Source organism: Cuculus canorus, chromosome 13 (genome assembly GCF_017976375.1).
Source record: "Cuculus canorus isolate bCucCan1 chromosome 13, bCucCan1.pri, whole genome shotgun sequence".
Lineage (NCBI taxonomy): Eukaryota > Metazoa > Chordata > Aves > Cuculiformes > Cuculidae > Cuculus > Cuculus canorus.
The window spans coordinates 5419073-5444573 of record NC_071413.1 but is presented as its reverse complement, the minus strand read 5'-3'; the positions used below and the strand labels follow the sequence as shown (position 1 = coordinate 5444573).

The 25501-nt window shown below is 62.5% G+C and overlaps 1 protein-coding gene across 2 annotated transcripts; it reads right to left on the bottom strand.

Moving 5' to 3' along the window:
• Positions 1-48: 48 nt before the first annotated feature.
• PIEZO1 (piezo type mechanosensitive ion channel component 1) lies at positions 49-25501 on the bottom strand. Of its 2 annotated transcripts, XM_054078662.1 has the most exons (50): positions 25364-25501; positions 17591-17686; positions 16298-16420; positions 15888-15930; positions 15633-15795; positions 13818-13956; positions 13439-13652; positions 13042-13207; positions 12719-12823; positions 12524-12608; positions 12347-12438; positions 12000-12260; positions 11817-11928; positions 11501-11679; positions 11277-11425; positions 10882-11061; positions 10718-10806; positions 10125-10282; positions 9873-10049; positions 9610-9735; positions 9318-9518; positions 9039-9243; positions 8816-8920; positions 8308-8461; positions 7670-7913; positions 7457-7553; positions 7183-7351; positions 7009-7098; positions 6781-6869; positions 6505-6576; positions 5993-6102; positions 5830-5917; positions 5415-5495; positions 5155-5327; positions 4704-5080; positions 4368-4626; positions 4101-4289; positions 3546-3840; positions 3293-3407; positions 3067-3214; positions 2772-2986; positions 2489-2647; positions 2264-2411; positions 1974-2162; positions 1799-1891; positions 1497-1669; positions 1292-1414; positions 1133-1212; positions 847-1039; positions 50-734 (listed from the first exon to the last, which is right to left on the bottom strand). In XM_054078662.1, the coding sequence occupies exons 1-50, from the start codon at positions 25425-25427 to the stop codon at positions 485-487; spliced, it is 7605 nt and encodes a 2534-aa protein (XP_053934637.1). In that variant the 5' UTR covers positions 25428-25501; the 3' UTR covers positions 50-484. The 2 variants fall into 2 exon arrangements, with proteins under 2 accessions (XP_053934638.1, XP_053934637.1); XM_054078663.1 differs by lacking the exon at positions 6505-6576 and having other exon boundaries at positions 49-734.

Sequence of the window (25501 nt, the reverse complement as noted above, 5' to 3'; positions counted from 1 at the left end):
AACCATTTGAATTAATAAAAAAAACCAAAACAAACAAAACCAAAACTTCACAAGAAGTGTCTAGAGTCCGGCTGGGGCTGCCAGCCCCCCTCCCCAGGTGGAGGGTGGGTAGCAGACCAGGGCCCCCCATCCTGGGGCTGGGGGGCTATTGCTTTTTGAGTTCAACCTGGATCAGGAGCAGGGCTGGGGAGAGTGGGGATAGGGCCGGCTCCTGACACCCCACCCACCCAGCAGCAAGGGGTGCCCAGCAGGTGAGGAGGGGCAGCTCCTGCTCTCTTCCTGCCCCAGGAAGGCACAATGTGGTCTCTGCAGGTCGGACGGCTTCAAAGCAACATAAGAAAAACATCCTCCCTAAAAGTGAGCGCCGAGCACCCTGTGTCCCACTGCCTCCCCCAGCAGGATACAGCCCCAGCTTTCAGGGGGGAGCTGGTTAAGGCATTGGCGGTGATGTCCCCAGGAGCAGGGGGTCTGGAGCCCCTTCCCCTTACTCCTTCTCCCGTGTCCATTTGATCATGGTCTCCGGGGAGCGGTAGAGGAAGATGAGCTTGGCGTAGAGCTCCTCCTCCAGCTCCAGTTCGCCTGTCTCCCGCACCAGGAAGATGTCCTGGCACAGTTTCAGGATGCGGTCCACGCAGGGCAGCTCCTCAAACATGATGGAGTGTGAGATCTCACTGAAGAAACCTCGCACAAACTTCCCAATCACCAGCACGATGGAGACGTACAGCCCCATGATCCTGCAAAGGACGGGGAGAGGGGGCAGATCTTGTATCTCACCTACCCCTGGCTCCGCACCTCTTTTGGGGTGCAGCCAGTTGGTTGGTGCTCCCCACAACCCCCTCCACATACCCGTAGCCAGCCAAGAAGCCCAGGCTGGGGGGGCTGACTTTATCATTGAAGATGATCATGGGGAGGATGTTGCCGTCACCAGGGTCAGGGTCTTTCAGCCGCACCACCCACCACTCCAAGAAGTTGTCAGCCCCTCGGCCAGCGCGCTCCCGTTTCAGCTGCACCTCCACATCCAGGTAGCTGTCCTCCCCGTCTGCCGGGAGAGTGGCACTGTCAGGGCACAGCACAGCCACCGCTGTGTCCCCAACACCGATAATTTTTGGGGGAGGGACATGGTAGGACTTACCTGGCAGCAGCTGCTTGACAGGGTTGGCTTCGGGGCCATTGGGCGCTCGGATATATTTGGGGAAGAGTTTGGGCACTTGCCTGCAAGAGAGTGGGGTCAGCGGGGAAGGGGCACCGTCCCGCTGAGCACGGGGCACGAGCCTGCCCTCAGGGCACTCACACAGGGGCGTCACGGGTGCCCTGCAGCAGCTGGGCCAGCTCCATGCGCTGGGGCGTGCCGGGCTGCAGGTCGGTGGTGTGCTTGTCGAAGGTGTTCTCCACTGTCCCCCCTTTGCCCAAGTCCCTGTGGGCAGAGCGGACAGCAGAGGCTGAGTGTGCGTGGGTGCAGGCAGGGCTGTCCCCACCCCACCGCACACCAGCAGTACCTCTGGAAGGTCCAGGTGAGGCGGAGGGTGATGTCGGAGGAGCCGTTCTGCAGCTCCCGCCGCATCTGCTCCCGGCTGGGGGGACTGATGCTCCAGAGTGAGCCCGAGCTGCCCTCGATGCGAGCCCTCACGATGTCCTCGTAGCCGTACAGGGTGATGAACTGCATGGCCACCTGGTGCCAGGAGAGCACAGCTCAGCCCCTACCCAAGGACACCCTCACCCTGGGACACCTCAGGCTCTGCCAGCTCCTCCCTGGACACCTGGTGGGATGGAGCAGAGGAGCGTTGGGGCACAGACTTACCGGCTGCCTCTCAAACTCTTTGGTGAGGGCTTCATAGTCATGGGGGGTGAAGGGCTGGATGGACTGCTGCTGGACACTCATGGTGAACAGCGGCTGCAGGAGAATGGGGCGCCGTCAGCCAGGCAGGGACATCACTGTCCTGGCTGGGCAGCCCTGCATCCCCCTGTATCCTCACCTCATACCCCCCCAGCTTGAGGGTGACAGTGACGTCGATGGGGTGGTTCACAACACCCACCACAGAGCGCACCAGTGACATGAAGAGCAGCGGGAACCAGATGATGGCCACGAGGAAGAGGATGATGAGGCCCCCCATGCCATACTTCACAATCTTCTTCTTCTTCTGCCCCTTGGGCTGAGGGTATTTCTAGGAAGGGGGAGAGAGTGCACAGTGCCAGGTGGGCGTGGGGGGACCCCAAGTAACAAGTGGCTTATTCAGGGGCTCTTCCTAGTATGGTGGGGCTGTACCTTCTCTGTCTCACGGCTGCACTTGATGATGAAGATGTTGGCGTAGATGTCCTCCACACACATCCAGTTGGAGAGGGACAACGTGGTGTCCGTCCAGACCCAGTCCATAACAGCCCGCAGCTCCACCAGGAAGGGCACAAGGCGAAACCTAGGGGATACGCGAGGGGAAGGGACTGGTACAGCATTCTCTGGGTGCCCAGGGGTCCATGCAGACCCATACCATACCCCTGGAAGAGGAAGAGGTTGAGGTGGTTGTATTTCTTGGTGAGGAAGTTGCCCAGGATGCGAGTAGGGTAGCCACAGCGGATCTGGTAGGCTGATAGCGAGAAGTAGATGCACTTCACGAAGTACCACAGCTGGGCCACTGTGTTGAGGCTGAACAACCTGTGGGAAAGAGATGTCACCCTTCTGGCCACCTCCCTGGCCAGGCTGGGCCACTATGTGGGCTTGAGGACACAAAAGTGCCACCTTAGGACTATATGCCATGCCCTTGGGGGATGCTCGGTACCTTTCAGTGACAGCTGGCAGGATGAAGAACATCCAGAGGTGGATGCCGAAGACCAGGATGACCTGGAAGATGAGCTTGCCCAGCACAGTCTTGCGGAGGTAGAGTGCACGGTCGATGACCATGGTGGTGAACTGGATGAGCAGCATGACCAGGAAGGCCTCGGGCACTTGGTCATCCGACAGCGAGGAGGTGATATCAGCAGCTGCCGAGTGTTTCTGCAGATGCAGGAGGAGTCAGGATACAGCCCCACAGTGGGAGCTGGCCAGTTGATGCCTTGTGGGAAAGCCCTGCTCACCCCAAAAGCCCAGAAGCCAAAGATGATGATTATGAAGTCAACCACGTCAGCCAGGAACATGAAGGCATAGACATCAGTGGCTGCACGGTGTTGGGTGTGTAGGATGTCCTGGAAGAACTTGCGCACTGGCTGGTACATGTTCTGTGTCCTGGAGAGGACAGAGGGGACAGGTGACCAGGGAATTGCACTCTGCACCCCCACCCCTACCAGTGCTCCGGGCACTCACATGGTGAGGAAGAAGAGCTTAATCCGCAGCCCAAACGCCTTCAGCTTCTTCTGAGCGTGGCTCTGTTTTGCCTCCTCTTCTTCCTCCTCCTCTTCTTCCTCCTCCTCCACATCCCCTGCAAGTGAGGCACAGTGTGGGTGACAGCCTGGGGTCCTGTAGGGCTGCATCCTGCCTGGCCCCAGCACCCCCTCTGTCCCGGGGGAAGCCAACCTTACCCCTTGCTGGGGCATGAGGGCCAGGAACCAGCACTCACCTTCCTCCGGAGCCACCTCCGGCTGCTTCTTCCCCAGCTGCTTCTTCCTCCTGAAGCGAAGCTGCATGGCCCTGGGTCCCTCTTCCTGCTCCACAACATCACCCTCCAGCTCCGGCCCTGTGGCTGCACTCAGTGCTCCTGGATCTGCTGGCACCTCCATCCCTTCTTCACGTTCTGCCAGTGGCTGGGATGATGCTTCCTCCCACTTCTCCTCCTCTTCCTCGTCATCCACCCGCCCTGCCTCTGCTGTCTTCTTGGCGAAAGGGTCCTCCTCGTGGTCCCACAGCCCGTACGACTGTGGAAGGCCAAAGTCAAGGGGATAGAGCTCCTGATGCCACTCAGCCCCACATGCCTCACCCCCACCCCATAGCATCAGCTCCCAATGCACCCCAGGACCCAACCAGCAATGGGTGCCTCGGGTGGAAACCAAGGCAGAGCCACCAAGTACCCACTGGGTGCTCTCCAGAGCTCCCATCATTCCCCAGAAGCACCTCCAGCTCCTGAAGACGCCCACCCAGGTACTGCTTGCAGTGGTGCCCATGCCCCGGGGCTCACCAGCAGCAGGGAGCGGTGGAAGAAGAGTGCCAGGAGCTGGACAAGGTCATACTTGATGTAGCGGTCAGTCTTCTCCAAGCCCAGGATGCGGGGTGGGAAGAAGGGCTTGCCCTCATTGCGCACCAGCATGGCATAGCCATTCCATGGGAAGAACCCAAACTGGAAGAGGTATTTCACCACCACCATCACCTGTGGGGATGCTGGGGTCAGCAGGCGGCAGCTAGGGGCCAGGTGCCATCGTCCCCTCCCTGGCCACCCTCTGCCCACCTCGGTGAAGATGATGGCAGTCATCCAGAAGCGCTTGCTGGGCCGGGGGATGGAGAGCATGGCCCAGAGGAAGACAAGGATGGGCAGGAAGAGAGAGATGACGGAGGCAGTCACCATGTTGTTGAGGATAATGATGAAGTAGCAGAGGAGTTCGGAGTGCGCAGTCACGCAGCGGTACCCAGCCAGCAGCAGCTTCAGGAACCGGTTGTGGGACTGATAAAACTGCTCCGACTCTTCCAGCTCGGGGAAGTACAGCCGTCTGCCGGGTGCAGAGAGAGATGAACCGGACACACTAGCCCCAGCACCAGCCCCACCACTCCCACCACATCCCCATACCTGCTCAGGAGGAGCTCGCCAGCCGTCCGGCTCTGATTCTCAGGCAGGGCCAGGAGCTCTCGAGACCCAGCCACATCCTTCCGTGGTGCACAAGTTGTCACCTGCTCCTGGCTGATGGTAGGCAACGAGCACGCTGATGGGATGGGGGTGGCTTCTAGGTGGCTGCTGTGGATGGCACCAGGGGTGAGCCCCTGCCCACCAGGTCCTGCCCGCGGCGCTGCCGGCTGCCCCTTCGGGGGGTATCTATGCACCTGCCTGGAAGCAACGCCTTTTGGGGGGTCCACACCCCCAGCCCCCTGCAGGCTCAGCTCCTCGGGGGGCTCCTCTGATGGCAGCAAATAGAGCTCATCCAGGACCCCACGATGAATGTCCTCTCCCTGCAGAGGGCAGGCAGTCAGTGCCATCGCGGGGCTGCCAACCCCCCATGCCACGGTGTCCCCCCCAGGCTCACCGCAGCCAGTCGGCGCGTGAGGACATATCTCTCGAGGTGCAGGACGGTGGACATCTCAGCGTGCTCCTGGGTGCAAGCGTCCAGCCACTGGGTCAGCCCATCCACCAGGGCCCGGCACAGCACCCACAGGAATCGGAGGGTGTTCAGCACCCGCTGTACCACGTTGCTCCGCTCTGCCAGGGTGAGATAAGGGGGTCACTTTGCACTCACTTAGACCCCTCCCAACACCTCCTTACCCTGTGGTTCTGCTGCCCACCTACCAGAGCCTTCTTCCTCCTCTTCCTCCTGGCCTTCAGCCTCTTCAGGTGCCTCTATGTCCTCCTCTCTCCTTGCACTGTCCCCTACAAGGGTCAGACACCCCCCCAGGAGGGGTAACACTGGCTCAGCAGGCGACAGACATCGCTTCTGGCCCCTGGTGGTTCTCTCCCACTCATCACCCCATCCCCTGCGTCCCCCCAAGAGTCTGTTTAAAAACCAGCAGAGGCACCAAAGAAGAGCACATGCCCAACCTCATCATCGCCATCAGAGAGTCCACACCTCCCTCCACCCCAAGAATCCCACTGAGACAATGTCCCATCATGGAACCCCAACAGCAGCCAGAGGAAACGATGGGCGCAGGGCAGGGCAGCCCCCTCCCACCTCCCCCAGCCCCTTTTTGGGGTGAGCCAGACCCACCTGCAGGGACCTCAGCACCAGGCGTCTCCGGCTGCTCCTGCTGCCGCAGCGCCGTCCTGGTGTTGGTCACCCAGGCTTGGTAGGCGAGCTGGGGTGGGACAAGAACTGTCAGCGCCTCGCGGGCACCACGAGACCCCCTCACTCCCCACCCAGCCAGGCTCACCTGGAAGGCACTCTGCCTGCTTGGCCGTGGCTCCTCCGGCACTGCCGCTGCTGCCTCCTCCTCCTCCTCGCTATCCGACTCGAAGAGGAAATATTCCCCCGAATGCAGCACTGCCAGGGCGGCACGGGGGTCACGGCACAGCCGGTGCCTCCCCAGGGCTCTCTGCCTGACACGGCAATGCCAGCACAGTGCCAAGGACACCGCGGCGATCTCCACTGGGGACAACGACTCAACTCCCACATCCTCAAAGTGGGGTCCCTCCAGTGCCAGTATTCAGAGGTGACCGATGCCGGTAACCCCAAATCCAGCCCGGCACCCCCAGTCCAACACCCCGTTAGTGCTGGGAAGTGCAGAAGCCTGGATTAGTGCCTGGAACAGGGATGGGGGGCATGCAGGGGGTCACCTCGCCGAAAGCGCCATCACCGCCACTCTGCGTGGGTGTTAGTAGTCCCTGGCGGAGGGACCTTGCCGAGGGGCTGCGCCCCGTTATGGACCCCATGCCAGGGCAGTACCTGCGGCGTGGTCTAACCATGGCCGCCACCACCGCTCCCTCTGCCGGGAAGGGTCCGCCGGGCTGCTGGGGGCTGTGGAACGGCAGATGGGGACCTGAGCACGGCCACACTCGGTGCACCCACCCCCAGCACCAGAGTGAGCCGGGGGGGGCGAGGAGGGGGGTTCACCACGATGCTCTGTGCAGCTCCACCAGGACAGGCATCGGCAATAGATCGCGGTCACCCTGCTGTGTCCAGAGAGTGGTTGGGGAGGTGGGGGGACCTCCTGGCTCTCACCTCGCCTGGTCTCATCCTGCCCCTCACTGGTGCTGCCGAGCAGCCGCTCCTGGTGGTACTTCTCCTGCTTGGCTCGGATCCGCTCCATCCTGCCAGGCACAAGCTGCTGCGGAGCCCGCTCCCCCAGAGTCCCAGGGGCAAAACCCAACCACCCTCCCCACAGGGAAGCCCCAAGGTGCTGGCAGCTGCAAGAGGGGGGGTCCCAGGTGCCCCCCAAAACCCACTCACTGCCGCTTCAGCTGGGCCAGCGACTTCTTTTCAGCTTGCTGGTGGGAACGTATGCTCTTGAGGATGCTGGCCTTGAACAGCGCGACGCCCCTGTGGAGACGAGGATGTCAGGAGGGTGAGGGGTCACCAGCAACCTGGCACCCACACAAGGACCCTCCGGGACCCCAGCCCCACCTGGAGGCCTGCAGAGCAGAGGCCTGGAGGTCCAGCATGACGTGTAAGTAGTAATAGCTGAGGAAGATGCGGCGCTGGAGGAGGAGGAAGAAGAAGCAGATGCTGTCCCAGATGATGCCTGCCTCCTCCACAGGCAGCAAGCAGTCCTGGTCCTTGCTCATCTCCTTGGCTGGCAGGCAGAGATGCAAGCAGGTCAGACAACAGCCCAAACCCGCACCTCCAAGTCCACCAGCTCAGGCAGGGTGGTCCTCAAGCCCCCAAGCCAGCAACTCACGGTTGTAGTAGCCCTTGACGGTGCAGACCAGGCTGAAGAGTTGGATCACCCAGCAGAAGTTGTTCTGCATCTGCTGCACGAAGACGCAGGAGAGAAGCTGCAGGCAGAGAGGACAGAGTGTGGGGTTTGCGAGAGGGGAACAGCGCTACCACCTGTCCCATCCCTAGGGGAAGCCCAGGGAGCGTTGTGTGGCTGGGGACCAGCGGGCCTCACCGACAGCATGTTTTTGGAGATGATGACAGTGATGTTGTAGAGGATGAGGCAGTCCCAGAGCACAAGACGAGCCCGCACTGGTTTGCGCAGCATGGTGGTACCGAAAAGGAGGAGGTAGAAGCAGGCCAGCAGGTAGCCGAGGCCGAAGAGGCTGATGCGGGTGGCCCCAGTGATGAAGACCACCACCAGTACGAACCAGAAGAGGTAGCGGAAGACCACCACCTTTGCCATGTCCAGGTACGAGCTGTGGGATGGGACACTCAGAGCAGGGTACATGGCCCCTCCCAGCACCCACGCTTGGCACTGCCTGGTTTTGCTGTGCAGCAAGGTGGCATCTCCTCAGGGGTGCCACCACAGTCTCAGGGTGCTCCCCTCCCAGACCTGGGGTACCATCCTAGTGGTAGAGGGTCCTGTTCCAGCCACAGGGGGTTCCTGTTCTAGCCCGATGTCAAGGAGAGGGCTTCCTTGGCCCAAAGGTGTCCCAGAGGTGGTGGCCTCCCAAGCCCATCCTAGGGGATCCCAGCCAAGCATGTCCCGCTGTCCGGAGGTCCCATCTTGTCCATACCCCAAAGGGTCCCATCCTGGGCAGGGGTGCTCCATCCCCATGGCCCCAGCCCACCGCAGCCGCAGGCACCCACCGGCAGTGGATGAAGTTGGGTGTAGGGTTGTGAGGGTCCTGTTCCAGGTCGAACCGATCAGTGTTGTCCCCAGCTGCCTGCAGCCACTCCTCAGTGTGCTCGGCCTCAAACACTCGCCACTGCTGGGCCACACACAGCAGCAGCACGAAGTCATCTGTGGGCACAGGAGCCCTTCAATGTCCCAAAAAAGGGCTGAGACTTCAACCAAGCTCCAGACTCCAAAGTGGGGAGGACTCTTGCCCAGCTCTTCCTCCCAAAATAGGGTGGGCACCTACTGAACTCCACACACACACACGCACACAATGGTGCAGCTCTTTTAGCTTCTCCCACCCTTCCTGGCTGCCCTTCCACCCCCCCTCTGCTCACCCTCCTGGGGGGGCAGGATGGGATCCCCATGGTTGGGTCTGGCATGTGCCCATGGATGGGAGAAGATCCCAAGGACTGGAGTTGGAGGACAGGGCACCCTGTGGGCAAGGAGGGGTGACAGGGGCTGGAGTTTGGTACTCACTGATGAGGTTGGTGGATTTGGGGGCCACAAAGAAATCCGGCAGGTACAGCCACTTGATGAGCGCCGAGTTGATGGGGAGGGCCCGGCTCCAGCGCCACGGATAGTCTGGGGGGTGGTGGGCACACTCAGTGCTGGTCCCCCAGCCCCTTACCCACAGTGGGCAGTGTGGCCACGCAAGGACCTCCTCCTCCCTGACCCACGCGAAGGATGGGTGTCCCCTTACCCACGCAGAGGGCAGGTGGCATGCCCACGCACAGCAGGTACTGGTAGAGGAGGAAGACAACAAGGAAGAAGCAGTACTTGGGCCAGAGGCGGGCGATGGCTGCCCGCCGGCGCCGTGTCAAGATGACAACGAGCCAGCAGCCATGCAGGATCACCATGAAGTTCATCCGTTGCCCGATCACGTTCACCGTCATCAGGAAGCAGATCTGGGGGGAAGGCAGAGGCTCAGCCCCGAGCTGCTGCGAGTGGTGGGAACCCCCCTGCACTGCCTGCTCCCCACCTCCAAGCCAAACTTGTAGTAGAAGTAGTTGATGAAGTATTTGGCACAGCTGCCGAGGCCGCCGTCGAGGTGCTCACAGGAAATGTCCTCAAAGATGGTCTCAGTGACAGGGGCCACCAGCTGGTGCTGCTTGCGGTAGTACTGCTGGCGCCGGTACACCACCGCCTCGAACACCAGCAGCAGCAGCACCAGAAGGTGGTTCTGTGGGGGGATGAGGGGATGCTCAGGACCACAGCTTGTTACTGAGCACCCACCCATGTGGTCCCCACAAACGGGGTGTCCCCATGCCCACCTGGATGTAGCCCAGGTTGGGGTAGCCCTTGCGGATGCCGAACCAGTTGGCAGGGTCCACGGCGCCGCGGTACAGCGTGGAGTTGCTCAGCTCCTCTGGGCTCAGGTTGGTGCCATTGAAATGGGGCTAGAAAAGAGAACACCATTAGATGTCAGCACCCTTTCTCCCGCCACCGGACTCCTCCCTCCACCCAGGGAGCCCTCCCCCGTGCACCACAAGCACCTCAAAAACTGGGCATCCCCCTAGCGTGACTGTCTGGGTACCTGGGTGCAGTTGCTGGAGTATTCGCTGGGGTCAACGATCTTGAGCTGGTAAAGCATCTTGCAGACAATGATGATGCAGGTCCAGACAGTGGAGAGGCAGGAGGCCATGTGGCGGAATCGGCAGTAGGGCATGGCAAAGGCCCACAGCAGGACCAGCAAGAAGTTCATCACCGATACCTAGGCCAGCAAGACACGTCAGCACCCCAGGGTGCCTGGCTGAGCCCCCCTACCCTGGAGTCCTGGGGCCGGTACCTCCTGCAGGGCCACCCAGACGATGTAGAGAGCCACCAGCTTGAGGATGTGGAGCTCCAGCAGGCGCCTCACGAAGACCTGCCCGCGGGTCAGCATGTCCGAGAAGGTCCAGCCCAGCACGATCAGGCGCTCCAGCACCAGCCCCCACTTGGTGGGCACTGCGGGGACATGGACTATCATGGACACCCCTGCAGTCACCCTGGCTTGGAGGACAACCCAACTCTTCTCTGTACCCTCCCCATGCTTGCAGGATGCTCCCATCCAGCCTCATACCCTCCCACACTTGGAGGTCAACCCAAATCCATCTCCCTACACTCCCTGTGCCATCTTGGCTTGAAGGACACCCCAATTCATCCTATACCCACCCAGACTTGCAGGACACCCCAATCCGTCCCTGCAACCCCCAGTTCATTCCTGGCTTGGAGGATGCCCCAACCCATCACCGCAACCTCTCACACTTACAGGACACCCCAATCCATTTGTACACGCCTCCCACTTGGAGGACACCCCAAATCCATCTCCCTGCTCTCCTAGCTCCTTCCTGGCTTGGAGGACACCCTTTCTCACCCTGTCCTCCCACCCCTGCCCAGTACCCTGTGACGCGGTGTCGGAGTCGCCTGTCTCGGCGCTGTCAGCAGCGGCTGCATCCTGCAGCAGCCGGCTCCCGTGCAGCTCCTCAGGCCTGTGGGAAGGAGAGTTCAGCGCAGGCATGGGGTGCTCGGGGTGCAGGGGGGTCAACCTTGGCATGGGGCCCTACCTGGGGATGCGGCAGGGTGGTGGGGTGGCAGCAGGGATGTGCTCCAGGTCGGTGATGTGCATGAATGGCTGATGGAAGTAATGGAGCTGGAGGATGCAGGCCAGGAGGAAGAAGCCCGGAATGAGGGTGCTGGAGAAGAGCTCGGAGACGCTGAACTGCTCCAGACCCAGGTCCCACAGCCTGTGCAGGGAAGGGAGGGTCAGTGGGGGTCCACATCCATCCTGCCCCCTGCATGGGCACCAAGCTGGCATACTGGGATTCAACCCTAACTCCCTGTTTCCTCAGGGAAACAGTTGCCTCCGCCTCCCCCTGTGCAACACATCCTTTGCCCGCATCCTGGTGCCACCACAGGGCTGGCAGCAGAAGACACCCTGCAGGAGGCTGGGAACACTCACTGCTCATCGGTGAGTCCCGTCAGGTTCTTCCAGTACATGGGGAAGTCCTCAAACTGGTAGGTGTAGACGGCGATGAGCACCAGCATGGTGTACGCCACCACCAGCCACCAGAAGCCCTTCAGAACCTTGCGCCACAGGCTGTAGTACACCTGAGGGGACAGGGACGTCAGTGGGGCCACAGCGGGCATGGACATGGGGTAGGGAAGGGTTCCCAGCTCCCCTACCTGGAACAGGGTGAGGCAGAGAAGGAAAAGGAGCATGTAGACGATCTTGTAGACAACGAGGCGCCCAGCAAAGCTCACCATGATGAACATGCCGGCGCAGACGCAGATCCAGTATTTGGCATAGAAATCCCGCACCAGGACCCCCAGCGCTTTCAGCATGTCCCGCTGCCGGCTGGGCTCTGCAGGGCACGCAGGGAGCTGCAGGCAGCCAGGCGGGGGGCAAAAGTGTTGTCCCCACCCCCGGTAGCTGCCCACCCCCAGGGATGCTCAGCCCAGCACATGGTCTTCTTGGGTGGGTGACACCAGGAGTCCTTACCTGAGTCTGAGACAGTAACCTCCAGGAGTGGGGTGGTCGGGCACCTCCTTGTTAGCAGCTTCTCCTTAACGAACTGCCGCAGCAGCAGCCAGAAGGTGAGGGTGAGCAGGAGCTGCGGGGACAAGGCGGTGAGTGGGAACACCTGCGTGTCGGTAGGGACGGGGATGGGAATGCCAGACTTACCTTAGCCCCCAGGTCCAGGCAGGGATATTTGGGGTGCACCAATCCCAGCTGCTCCAGGCTCATGAAGCCAATACGGGTGGGCAGCTCAGGGACCAGGTCCATACCCCAGACGTATTGCAGGCTGCAGAGAGCGATGCCGTAGAGGACGAGGAAAGGTGAGCAGAGCATGGCGAAGTGATGCCGGCTCCGCACCGTCCAGATAAGGCATGCCCAGAGCAGCAGCACGAAGGTCAGCCAGCTGTGGTAGGTGATGCTCCACACCTGCAGGCAGGCAGGATGCAGTGGCTCACGCGGGCTCAGCCCAGGAGGTGCCCCCGTGTCTGCCCGTTCCTCCCCCAGCCCCTTACCATCATGGCGATGAGTGCGCAGACATAGCTCTGTTTCATGATAACATGGCTCAGGGTGTGCAGGAGCAGCCGCACCGCGGGACTCCTCTTGGCTGGCCATGGGGAGGGGAGACTGTGAGCTGTCTCCAAGGCCACAGGCAAGGCTTGGGGTGGGGAGGGTAGTGGGGACAGGCTTACCTGGCTGTGGCGAGTTGGGCATGACGTGGACAGTGCAGTTCTCAGCGCCACTACCTGGCTTCCCAGTGCTGGGGGACAGCATGGGCTGGGGGACAGAGAGGGCTCAGAGCCCACCCTGGCACTCCCAGAACACCCTGCACCCATTCTCCCACCAGTCTGGGCATCGCTCAGAGGGCACAGCCACCCCAAACCCACCTTGGTGTCCTCAGCTATGCCATCAGTGTCCTTGGGCCAGCTCTCCAGCTCCACCAGCTCCCTCCCTAGGCACCTCGGTGGTGGCCGTGCCGGCACCGTGGTTCTCTGCGAGGGGCAGGAGCCAACTCAGGGCACCCTGCGGCAGCCGCCGGGGGAGCAGGATCATGCCCCATCCCCCAGCCAAGGCACTTCCTGCCACAGGCAGCCCACTGCTCCCCACCTCCCCTCCACCTGGCACCCCTGGTGCCAGGGCTGGGGCAGTCAGAGCAGTGGGACACACTGGGCACTGGCACGGGGTCCGGCACAGCCCTGCAGACCCTCACCTTGGTGTCCAGCCAGCGCAGCTTCACCAGGGTGGTCACAGTGTAGTAGAGCAGGAGCAGGATGCCAGGGTTGGCATAGACGGGCCAGGGGTGGTCAGTGTTGAGCACCAGAGCGTTGGGCTGGGAGCAGTTGTGGTACAGGATGATGTCCTTGAAACCGAACAACCTGCAGGAACAGAGCAGGTGGCATTATTGCCCCAACCAGGGCCCCCATCATAAGCCAGGGTCCTATCCTGGCACTAGCATGGCACGCGGCTTCACTGAGCAGCCTCCTGCCACGCTCCCCAGAGACTTGCCAGGGCTGGCAGCAGGATGGGGGCTGAGCAGGGTGCTGGGCTGGCTGCTCCAATGGGGCAGCACAGGGCCCCGTGGCACAGCTCCCTCCCCGGGGACTCACCGTGCCCAGATGGTGGAGGGTGGGAAGACCCCCTGGATGAAGGGTGTTTGGTAGGCATAGAGGCAGAGGATGTGGGCGGCTGCGTAGACGCCAACAAGGATGCAGAGGGTATCGAAGGCCAAGCGGCTGGTGGGGAGGTGGCAGGCCCACCACGTGCACAGCCCCACGAAGAGCAGGTAGTAGATGCTGGAGGAGGCGGAGGGCAGGGTGATCCCTGGGGAGCAGCGCCCCGCAGGCGGTCAGTGTGCAGCTGAGCATCCTCCGGCCAAGCACCCCCTTGGACCAAGCATCCCCTCCGGCAGCATGACCACCAAGGCCCCCCTCCCCAGCTCACCGCACACCCCCAGCTCACCGCAGACACCCCACATCCCATACCCACCAGCCAAGGCCAGCAGCAGGATGGCCAGGCCCTTCCCAGCCGCCCACAGCAGCCAGTGAGCTGTCACCCGCAGCCTGACACTGAGTGGCGCGTCCCCATCGCCCGTGCTGCTGTGCCGCTCCACATCCTCCTCTTCCCCCTGCCAGGTGAGGAGAGCACGGCGTGAACCTGGTGGCCAGCCCCAGGCTGCTGCTGGCCGTGCCTCAGTTTCCCCGCTTGAGGGGGAGCGCGGGTGGACGGCCAGGGCACCCTGCCCTGTGCTGTGCAGGCATGCAGCCCAGCACCTGGCCGTGTTTATCTCATTAGCCGCTTGGAAAGCGCCTCCAAAAAGCGGCTGTTTTTCTTGGCGCCAGCATCAGGGTTCCCAGCACTGAGCTTTTTTCCAGGCTGCCTCCCGCGCTGGCCCTGTGCTCACAGCAAAGGCATTCGCATCGGCCGGCGCTCCAGTTACAGCCTGGCCGTGGCCGGAGCCGGGCAGCAGAGCACCCACCACGACAGCCCAGACGAGTGGGGAGCACCCCAAATAGGGACCAAGCCCTGAGGGGTGTTCGCTGGGCTGGGGAGTGTCATGGGTTTGGCATTGTGTCCGACTGGGTGACCCTGACACAAACACAGCATCCCTGTGCCCCGCTGGCACTGCCAGGCAGGGCTGGCATCTCATGGCACAGCATCCAGCCCTGCATCCTGCCAGCAAGCTCTAGATGGGTACCAGCATCCCATGATCACCCGCTCTGCTGGCCTTCCCGAGCCCAGGGGTTCTGGAGCAGCCATGCCATCCAGAGCCCGGGGATGCAGGCACCACGCTCCCCCTGCCAGCAGGCAGCCCCACATCAAGCAGTGGGGCTGGAATGTTTGCCGGGATCCCTATGGCAACACAGGAGCAAACACAGGCACTCCTCCGAGGCTGAGTCACCCTGGCCTATACGAGGTGCTGCGATGATCACAGAATCATCGAATGGTTTGGGTTGGAAAGGACCTTAAAGATCATCCAGTTCCAACCCCCTTCCATGGGCAGGGACACCTCCCACTGGATTAGGTTGCTCAAAACCCCATCCAACCTGGCCTGGAACACTTCCAGGGATGGGACAGCCACAACTTCTCTGGGCAACCTGTGCCAGGGCCTCCCCACCCTCACTGTGAAGAATTTCTTCCTTAATGTCTAGTCTAAATCTTCCCCTCTACAATTTAAAGCCATCCCCCCTCATCCTGTCACTCCATGCCCTTATAAACAGTCCCTTCCCAGCCTTCCTGTAGCCCCTTCAGGTACTGGAAGCTGCTTTAATGTCTCCTCGGAGCCTTTTCTTCTCCACGCTGAACAACCCCAACTCTCTCAGCCTGCCTCATAGCAGAAGTGCTCAGCTCAAGCCCTTGGATCATCTTTGTAGCCCTCCTCTGGATCTATTCCAACAGTTCCATATCCTTCTTAGGTTGGGAATTCCAGAACTGGACATAGGACTCCAGGAGGGGTCTCACAAGAGCGAAGGAGGGGCAGAATGCCCCCCCTCGCCCCGCTGGCCACGCTGCTTTGGATGCAGCCCAGGACACAGTTGGCTTTCTGGGCCGCATGCAAGCATTGCCGGCTCACGTTGACCTTTTCACCAACCACCCAGCCCTCCACCGCCACTGCACAGCCAAAGCTGCCCCCACCTGGGTGCCCAGCCACCGGGGACATCCCCATGCCAAGCCCTCCGCGCTCCAGGCTGCCCTTCCCGGGAAGGGGATGGGGAGCGGTCGCTGTGCGCCAGGGAGGCTGGCAGGGGCTTGGCAGGATGTGGCAGGTCGGATGCTGCCACCGGAGCCGGGGTTGGCTCTCACCCGCTCAGGGGGCTCCAGGGACTCTGGCCTCCGGCCATGGGCGACAGCGCTGGCCTTGGGGACGAGGCGGCGGCACAGGCACAGGCACAGGGATGAGACCAGCAGGATACCAACATCGGGTGCCACGAGACGCACCGAGTTGGGGATGTCGCTCAAGTCCAGCCTGGAGAGGAGAGAAGGGCAGGGGAGGGCTTAGGGGTGCATTTCTCCCCCTTGCTGCCCGCCCCCAGCCCCACACCACCAGCATACCCTTACCTGGTGACCCCGATGTGCCGAGCGAGGACCTCCCAGGTGCTGCCTGCAGGGAAGCAGGGAGGCGCTGAGTTTGGCAGACCCCGCACGGACCGCTTCATGCCCACCCAGAGCAGCTTCCCCATGGGGAGAAAGCCTCACATCCATGGGGAACCAGGATGCCCAGTGCGGCAGCCACAGAGTGGGCACCCTGGCACGGCACAGCATGCGGCACGGCACGTGGCTGTGACCCTGCAGAGCCTCAGCAGCCCCCAAGCACCCAACAGGATGGGATTCCCACATCTCCATGTCACCAGCTTGGGGGTCCAGCCCCACACTGCAGGGAGGGGGTGAAGCCAGGGGAAACACAGGTGTGGGAGGGCAGGGGCAGGCGTGGGCACCCCCAGCAGCCTGACCCAGCGCCCCGTACTCACAGCTGGGCCCCAGCAGCTGGTCCAGGACAGGCAGCGTATACAGGCATATCTGGAAAACTAAGTGGCCTAGGAGGAAAAGGATGCTGGTCCCCAGGAGAGCTTTGAGGAGGCGGACAGTGTGACCTGCAAGACATGGGCAACCTGTTACCCACAGCCCAAAGTGAACCCGGGGAGCACCAGCGTTACCAGCAGGGACTCAGCACCCTCAGGAAGAGCTGGGAAGGGGTGCACTGCAGTTGTGCCCAGAGGTGCCAGGGGTCTGCTGAAGGGACAGGGTCCCACCAGGACCTTTCATATCTTGCCATGCACCCAGCACAGCCCAACAGCACCATTTTGACTGCATTACTAGGGAAACAGAGGCAAAAGACAACGCAGGGAGCCAGGGCCCCAGGACCCCACTCCCTCCCTTGCTCCAGCTCCCAACCCAGCTGGCACTGAGCGCTTCCCTGGCCCTACTGTAAGGGACCAGCATCAAGATGCATCCCCCCATCCCCATCTCAATCCCTGGTGGAACATCCGGGGGGGGGTGTGGGTGGCCCCCAGAGGATCCCTCACATCATGAGCCCCATCAGACCTTCCACCAGCTGCAGCCGTGCCCCTATCCCACCCATCCCTGGGCCGCACGCCCATTTTCCCGGCCACAGGACAGGCAGCGAGCCCACCACAGCTGCACGGCGGCTGAGGGGCAGCCCTAGGCCAAAACCTTTCCCTCTGCTTGTTTCTTTCTCCTGTAAAACCTCAGGAAAGCTATCAGCAGCGCCCGGGCTCCGGGGCCATGTGAGCCCATCAAATATTCAGAGCTTTTAGCTGCGGCCGTGCCAGGCGCTGCCGGCTTGTGTTACAGCGTGGCTGAGCCTGGCACAGGGAGACAGCAGCGCTACGGGCACCCAGTGCCCACCCTGCAGGGATGTACCCCACGCACCCCACATGGGGGATGCACCCCTTGGGACCCCCCGCGCATGCCCGAGCTGGGGGACAAGCGCGGGCAGGGCGCAAGGGCTGCTTGTGGTACATCCCTGCCCACCTGGTGGTCACAGCCTCGCCCTGAGGTTTCTGGTTAATAAGACTGGGGCTCAAAACTGACCATTTTGTAGCTGGAGATCTATTAATAGCCGCACCGGGCTATAATTAACAGAGCGAGGCTGCCACGCGGAGCCACACTGCCCAGCTCGGGGGAAACCGCAGGGAGAAGGCAGGCAGGTACCTGCAGCCCCTGCGCTGCCCAGTTCTCCCAGGGCAGAGCTGCCCACCCCACCCTGCCCCGTCCCTGCACGCCAGGGCTGAGCCCCTTACCTCCAGCGGAGCGCTGGGTGGGTCCCGGGAAGCAGGGCAGGAGCAGCAGGAAGAGCAGGTACACCAAGGAGAGGACGTTGAAGCGGAAGATGCAGGCTGTGGGCAGAGGTACAGGCAGGGTTAGTGGCAAGGATGTGGCACTGGGAGGGTGCCACAGCCCACCCAGCTCCCAGCTGCGTCCCCCCCATCCCAGGGACCCCAGAAGGATGCCTGAGCAGGAGGCGAGGGAAACCCCCAAAACAAGAGGCACCCCAAAACAGGGGCAGTCTCAGACAGCGACTCAAGCACCCAGAAACACTGGTGGGAAGAAAGGGACCTGGGCAGGAGACCAGGCTGTATCAGTCCCGGTGACTCCCATGGAGAGGGTAGGGGGGACACCAGAGGTCCGAGACGTGTGGGGTGACAGACGGACAAGACTGATGAGCAAAATCTGCCATATTTCCACATCATTCCTGCATGACTATGGTGAGGTTTGAGGACCCCATGGCTGGCTGGGGACCCCCACTCGCCACTGCCCCAGGACCGGCACAGCCCCCAACCTGCGCCCTGCCCTGCTCCGGGCACGCCACCAGCTCGCCACCTTCCTCCTTGCTTATTTTTAGACCTAAATTACAGCTTGTTTGCAGGCGTGAAACCATCGGCGGGGCTGAGCAGGGAGCAGGGCTGAACCAGCACCCTGCAGAGCTGCTGCCGGCAGGGACGGGGACCGTACGGCAGGGACATCCCAGGATAGCTGCAACTCCGGTTGGGGACACAGCGTTCCCAGGGGCTGCGAGCACACGCCAGGCGAGCAGTGACAGACACCGGCACATGCACCGACGTGAAACAGCACCAGCCAGGGACAGCCTTGCAGCCACCCAGCCACGAGGCCCCGATGATGGGCACGAAGAGCATCACGGGGGTCTGCACAGGAGAGCGGCTTTGCTTTTCAATCATGCCCCAACTCCAGGTGGTCCCAACGCAATTCTCCATCTCCAAATCAGAGCGACCTGTTCCTGATTCCCCCCTGCAAGCTGCTCTGGGTAGAGGAGACCTTCTGGGACAGCCCAGGGAGGGGACAGCCACAGGGAACTGGTGCCAGGGTCCCGGGGTCCGCATGGCCAGGTCAGGGACCTGCTCTGCTTGGGAAAGGGACAAGGCAGAGGGGGCCAAGTGGGCAGCCGCTGGCCCCACGAGGCTGAGGGACAAGGAGAGGGGCAGGCCAGATGTCGAGGGACGTGCTCAGCACCACCAGCTCGGCACAGCCCTTCCTGTGTTTATGTGGTTTCAATGGGACAGCACATCCTGGGGTGAGGGACAGCCCAGGGGGGACACGATGCAGCCCCAACACCCCAAGGATGGCAGGGGATCCCCAAGGGGTGCGGGGGTGGTGGGAGGGGAGGCACCCAGGAACACGCCCAGCAGCCCAGGGCGCATCCCACGCAGCACCCGTCAGGGCTAAAGCGAGTCCCCAAGCCCACAGCAGGGTCCCCATCTGCCTCCCACACCCAGCGAGCGCAGGCAGCCCCCCAGCACGGGTGGGGACACAGAGAGCCCAGCGTGGGGGTACTGGGACCACTGTCCCCGTGGTCATCCCTCCGTGGTGACCCCAGGCCGCGTCACCTCCCCACACGCTGCCGTGGGTTGTTGGCTACGTTTCGGCAAACCATGATCTAATGGAGCAAATATTCCCCTTCCCGCGCCAGCGGTGACGGGGCCGAGAGGAGCCTTCCCGGTGCGGGGGCGAGCTGCCGCTCTGGCTTATGTGGGAGCCAGTCACCACCTCCCCGACAGCCACCGGCACCCCCTGTCCCGGTACCGACCCCGCAGCCCACTCCTGCGCCAGGGCAGAGTCCTTTGAGTGCCTGGGGTCAAACCAGCCCCAGGGTGAGTCCTGGTCACAGCCACAGCCACCCTGTGTGTGCTGGTGGCACCGAGGGGACCAGTGGTGCAGGAGCACCGCTGGCATCACCTGGGCTGGGGTCTGCCCGAGAGCTGCAGGGAGGACAGGGATTGTGGGCACCGTGGGGTGCACGCATGCTGCAGGGAACACCCATGCTGGAGAGCCAGCACGACCCACATATTTTATGCTACCAGCCCCCTGGCACTGGGAACATCACCCCCAGAAAGGGGCCAGAACAGAGCAGGCATCATTGCAGCAGTAGCTCAGGGTCACCTGTGGCACCAGGAAGGGCTTGGAGCAACCACCTGCAAATGCAGAGCACTCTGCTGCACCCCAGGGCTGAGCCAGCACCCATGGGACCCTCTGGCCGAAGGCTCCCCCTCTTCCTCAGCTCAAGGCACCACCGGCAAAGCTCCCGGCACTTGGTCAGCACTTGCTGCAGCCCTGGCTTCAACCAGCTTTTAAGTGCTCAAGGATGAAAAAGGGGGGAAGAAGAAAAGATGCTGACGGTGTGCCGGGCAGGGAGCAGCCCCCTGGCACGGTGCAGCCTGGTTTAGGAGCGCTCGCAGTGCCCAGCTTTGCACCCATGCCTGCTCAGCGGGGCCAGCTGCACCAAGGCATGCGGTGCCAGCGCTGCGTGGGTGCCCTGTCCTGCACAGTTGGAGGAAACCGGTTCCCTGCTGTGCTGACAGCAAGGAAATCGTGGAGTGGGGAGAAAAACCAGTTTGGCCCGTGAGGAGAGCGGCAGTGGGGAGAGCAACCCAGCGGCAAAACCCGCCCTCCCGCACCCATCGTCCCCGCGAGAAGCCAGGCAGGTGGGTGGGCGCAGCTCCGTAGCACCCGCTGTCCCCTGCTCCCCATGCAAGCAGCACCCATCACCCATGATGACCCGCAGTGCCACCTCTACTGCACACACGCAGCAGAATCTGGCCCATGCCGAGCACCCCCTTTTACCTCCAGCAAGGTTATCCCAGATGCGCACCCCAAATCCCCTCTTCCCCAGCCCCAGGGAGTCAGAGCAGCCAGCCCAGCTCCTGTGCTGCCGGAGAGTTCACGGCCACTGCGGCCAGCGCTGGCAGCCAGCGGCACTTGAAATATTAACGACGTTAATGTGCCGAGAGGAGGATAAATCGCAGCTCCGGGGAGCTGGGCGAGATGTGCCAGGTTTCCTTTAATCTCCCCTTGAGATCTTCCCGTGGGAGGCAAAGGGGGTCATCGGGGACTCCGAGGGACCTGGCAGCAAGGATGGGGGCAGCCAGGGTCTCTCCCATTGCAACCAGGCTGGGGAAGCATGGGAAGGGCAGCCAGGAGAGGGTCTACAGCCCACTCCCAGCAAACCAGGCACCATCCCACGCCCAGCCAGCTCCTGGAGATGGATCTGTACCCCCCTGCACAGGAAAGGGGGGGTCGCCTGGGCCATCCGCCCCGTGCCCGCACACAGCCCAAACACCAATTGGCACCAGTGTAGCCGCCGGCTCTGTGGGGACCTGCGGCCGCTCAGGATTAATTAACAGAGTTCTTTAATTCCCTGCCTGCTCTGCTATTTTTACCCAGCCCCGTTACCTGCTGCCGGAGCCAGGCAGCTCTGCTGAGCTGCTTCCCCACAGCCAGGTCCTGCCTCCTGGCTGACAGCCCCCAGCTGGGGTCCTGAGGACTGGGGGACATAGAGTGTCCCCAAGATGTCACTTTGCACCCAGGACCCTGCGCTCTGCACTCGCTGGCTGCAAACCAGAGACAGGCTAACGAGCTCCAGCCACAGACACTCTCCTCTTGGGATTTCCCCCTCCCCATCCCAAAATCTAGGCAGCCTCAAAGCACACCCCAGGGCCATCTATGCATGGAGCGCCAGCCACCAGCACATTCCCAGCCCCAGCTCCTCTTTCCGGGAAGAGGGAGCAGCCCCACCAGTTCACCCGCCGTATCCTGTTTTTGTGGAAAGTTAATCCCACTCCTGCCAGGATGGAGGCAGCGGCCAGCCCTGCTCTGCTGGGATGCCCGGAGAGCTGCTCCAAGAGGGCACCGGGCTTGATGCCACATCTGTTAACCTGGGGAACCCCAGCAGCCGGCCAGCGGCTCCCGCAACGGGACACGGAACGATGTCTTTGGGGACAAGTGCTGGCTGCCACCAGCATGCCTGGGGACACCCCAGCTCCAGGGCTGCAATCCCTGCACCGGGTCCACACTAGGATGGGGACAGCCCACTACTCAAGGACATGGTTTAGTGGCAGATAGGAATGGTTGGACTCAATGATTTAAGATGTCTTTTCCAACCTGGTGATTCTACGATTCTATGTCAAGGGGCCACAGCAGCTCTTGGGGCTCAGCACCAGGATGCTCACACACACACCTCCTGCTTGCACACCCACCTGCATAAAAGGACCCACGTTCACATCAAACAGAGAATGATGGATCTGGGAATGTCCATTTCCCCTGAGTAGCTTGGAGCCAGGACAGTGTCTGCCAGATGGCAGCGTCAAGCAGCCTCTAAACACCCCCAATTCCTCTCCCAATCGCAACGGGCACCCCAGGATTCTGCTGTGACGGGGTGAGGACGATGCAAAGGGTTTAACTCGGCCATACTGGAGGGATAAAGCCCCTGCAAGCCCAGCCTGCAGCAACCCCTCCAGGACAGGGGAGCCCCAGGGGCAGCACTGGGACCTGCTGCACCCCTGGGAGCCCCCACAGCATCACCCACTGCAATGGGGCTGCAAGAGGCTCAATCCCAGGGAGACGGGCACCCCAGCACGGGCAGAGCGCTGCAGACAGCCAGCCCTGCACCTCCCATCCCCTGTGTGCCCGGGGAGGAAACAGAGTTATTGCTCTTGGAGACAGCAGTGGCTATTTTTTTTTTTTTAAATTCTTTTTTTTTTTTTTTCCCCTCCTCTTTTTTTATTTCCCTTCATTTTATAAAAAGCACCTGACCGCAGGAGGCAGCTGGCTGCAGCCCACGCTCCCGCCAGAGCCCAGCCGGGCACCAGCCCCCTGCGGCACCCAGGGCTGGCTGGGACCCCCTCGGGGACCCCCGGCACCCCATTGCCTCCTGGGTGGGCAGGGGGCTCAGCCAGGAGGGGCTGTGTCCTCACCTCACCCCCAGTCAGACCCCCCCATTTTGGGGGGCACTGCATCCAGAGGGAGGGGAGGCTGCTGCCCTCACCCATGGTTCTGCCCAAGCTACGCTGGAGTTGGGGTCCCCATGCGGAGCTGCCTGGTCCCCACTATGGTCACCCCATGGGTGGGATGTGCCCCCCCCCATCACCTCCGCTAGGCAGGATGGAGCTGAGGGACCTCCCAGTGCCAGGTGGGGATCTGGCCCATGGCATGGCTGGGAGCACAGAGTGGGGGTCCCCGCCTGTGCCAGCCAGGGGGAAACAGGACCACCTTGAGCTGTGCCGCTGCGCTCCTGCACTTCCACCCGCCTAGAGCTGGACGGGAGCCGCAAGCAAACATCCTCCGGACGTTTGGGAAGAGCCTAATTGCTGGGGAAGGAAAGGATGCAGGCAGGTCATGCTCCATGGCTCTTCCTCCCCTCTAGGTGCAACGGGACAAGCTATGTCACCTCCCTATGCCTCAGTTTCCCCTCAGAGCAGGTGCCAGGCCCCAGCCCCCTGGATCCCACCGAGTCAACCCCACGGCTGTTTGGAGCAGTAGCTGAGCAGGAGGGAGCTGTTCTCCCAGGACAGCCCCAAAACCCAAGCAGGACCCCCAGATTTAAACAAGCCACCTATAGGATCACCATGCGCGGGTGGGGAACACCAACACCACCGGCACCACCAGCCATAGGCGATAGCAGCTCCTGGACACAACACCCCATGCCGGAGTGGGGGGAGTAGGCAAGCAAGCTTGGCACAATTTGGGGCCAAATTGGCGTAACTGGGGCACGAGAGCCACCACAGAGAGGACCACCAACAGCACCAACAGCACCAGCAGCACCACCAGCCATGGGAGACAGCTGGTCCCCGGCACAACACCCCGTGTCGAAGCCAGGTGAGCAAGTTTGGGACGATTTGGGGCCAAATCAGCAGAAGCGGGGCACAAGAGCCACCTATGGGATGACCACAGGGGAGGACACCAGTCCCACCAGCACCACCAGCCATGGGAGACAGCGGCTCCCCAGCACAACGCCCGTGCTGGAGTGGGGCGAGCAAGCTCGGCACAATTTGGGGCCAAATCGGCATAACTGGGGCACGAGGGCCCCATGCGCGAGGCCGCGCCCAGAGGCCACGTGTCACCCCGTGCACCCATGGGACGGGGCTGGCGGCTCCCGCGCCCCAAAGCGGCGGTTGCCACCCCACCGTCCAGGAGGTCTTGTGCAAGGACGACCGAGCCACCTTCCCTTCCCAGCCCAGTTCGTAGGCAGGGTTATAATTAACCTCCTCACATCCTGCGCGATGCACTGAGTCACTCTTCGGATGAAGCAGAACAAATAAAGAGAAGCTTTTTCAACAGTCACCAACTTCCCCTGCCGGGGAGGCTCACCCCGCGCCAGTGGCACGGGCAGCACCACGTACCCCAGCGCAGCACCCCCAAAAACACAGCCGGGACAGGGGCTGCCCAGCTGGATGCAGCTCCCGTTGGGCACACATCCCTCTTTCTGGGTGACACCACCCCAAAAGTAACGCCATAGCTCCCCTGGGCTGCGGATCCCCCGGCATGGGCGGCACGAGCCCGGCAGCGGCCGCCAAACCCTCCCCGTGCCCGGGCACAAGGAGCCCGTTGAACAATCCTGTTTACGGAGAGGTTTTTCCTTTAGGTAAACGGAGAATGCCCAAATGGGGTCCCCCAAGCAGCCGGGGTTCAAAGAGCCAATTCTTGTTCTGCGCGTCCCAGGACACGGGTATTTTCCAGGCCGGTAGCCAGACGGTTGCCGCGGTGGGTGGCGCATCTGCCTTCAAAGCCAACGTTGCTCCAAATGGGTTGGGAGCAGCTCGCCAGCCACGAACCCACAGCGGCTGCTGCAGCTCATGGGGGTGCCCAGCACCCCATCCCAGCGCCGGGGCAGGACACAGAGCCAGGATGGGTGCCGGGTACCCTCCAAACATCACCACATCACCCATCGCAGCTGCGCTGGGGAGCTGGGCTGTTCCAGCACCTTCTTTGCCCTCCACCTTACAAGAGGAGTGAGCGAGGTGACAGGACCGTGTCCTCATCGGGACAGTTTTAGACCCAAAAAGCCTCCGGGTGCCCAGTGCCGGTGTCCGCTGGCTGTTCCCGGAGGGATAACGACACGCACCCCTCTACACACACCCATCCCGGAGAAGTGCCAGCATCGCCCAAGAGCAGGATCGGACCCGCCTGAGCAGGGGGGAGGGGGGACAGGGTGGTCCACCGTGAGGGCGAGGACAGGGGGGTGTGCAGGATGGGGTGCCCGGAGGGGCAGGGGGGGTCTGCCGGGCAGTGGCATCAAGGACGGGGGGGGGGAGGGCTGTGCAGGATAAGGTCCCCCGTGGGGCTGGAGGGGGGACACAGCACGGTCCCCCGTGGGGCTGGGGTTGGAACTCGGGCAGGATAGTTCCCGCGGGGGGCCAGGGGGTGACAAACTGGATAGATCCCGCATGGAGGGGTGGTGTGAAGGACGGTTCTCCGTGGGGCGGGGGGGGGGGGGTACAGCCGGGCAGGATAAATCCTGCGTGGAGCTGGGAGTCCCCCGCGGGGCTGGATGGAAGCTGTGCAGAATAAGACCCTCGTGGGGCTGGACGGGGTTGTCCGGGCAGGATAAGACCCCCGTGGGACGGGGGGGGGATGCAGAGCGGTCCCCCGTGGGGGGACACAACCGTGCAGGACGGGACACACACCCCCGTCCGACTCCCACGGTTCCCCCGGGATGGGGAGGTCGCCCCGCGGCTCGGGGGGGAACACAGGACCCCCTGCCCTCCTTTCCCCCCCCCACTCACCGGCAAGCAGGGCGAGCGGGAGCAGCAGCCAGAAGAGCCCCGCGCACAGCGCCCGCCGCTCCATCCCTTCAGGGCCGGCCCATGCCCCGCGAGCCGAGCCGAGCCGAGCCGTTCCGCCCCGCCGGGGCTGGGCAGGCC

Coding starts and splice junctions, on each gene's coding strand:
- PIEZO1 (XM_054078662.1), bottom strand. CDS start 25,427: ATGGAGCGGCGGGCGCTGTGCGCGGGGCTCTTCTGGCTGCTGCTCCCG. Junction 16,421..17,590: donor CACCCAGCGCTCCGCTGGAG/GTAAGGGGCTCA, acceptor CATGTCTTGCAG/GTCACACTGTCCGCCTCCTC. Junction 7,554..7,669: donor TCTCCAAAAACATGCTGTCG/GTGAGGCCCGCT, acceptor CTCTGCCTGCAG/CTTCTCTCCTGCGTCTTCGT.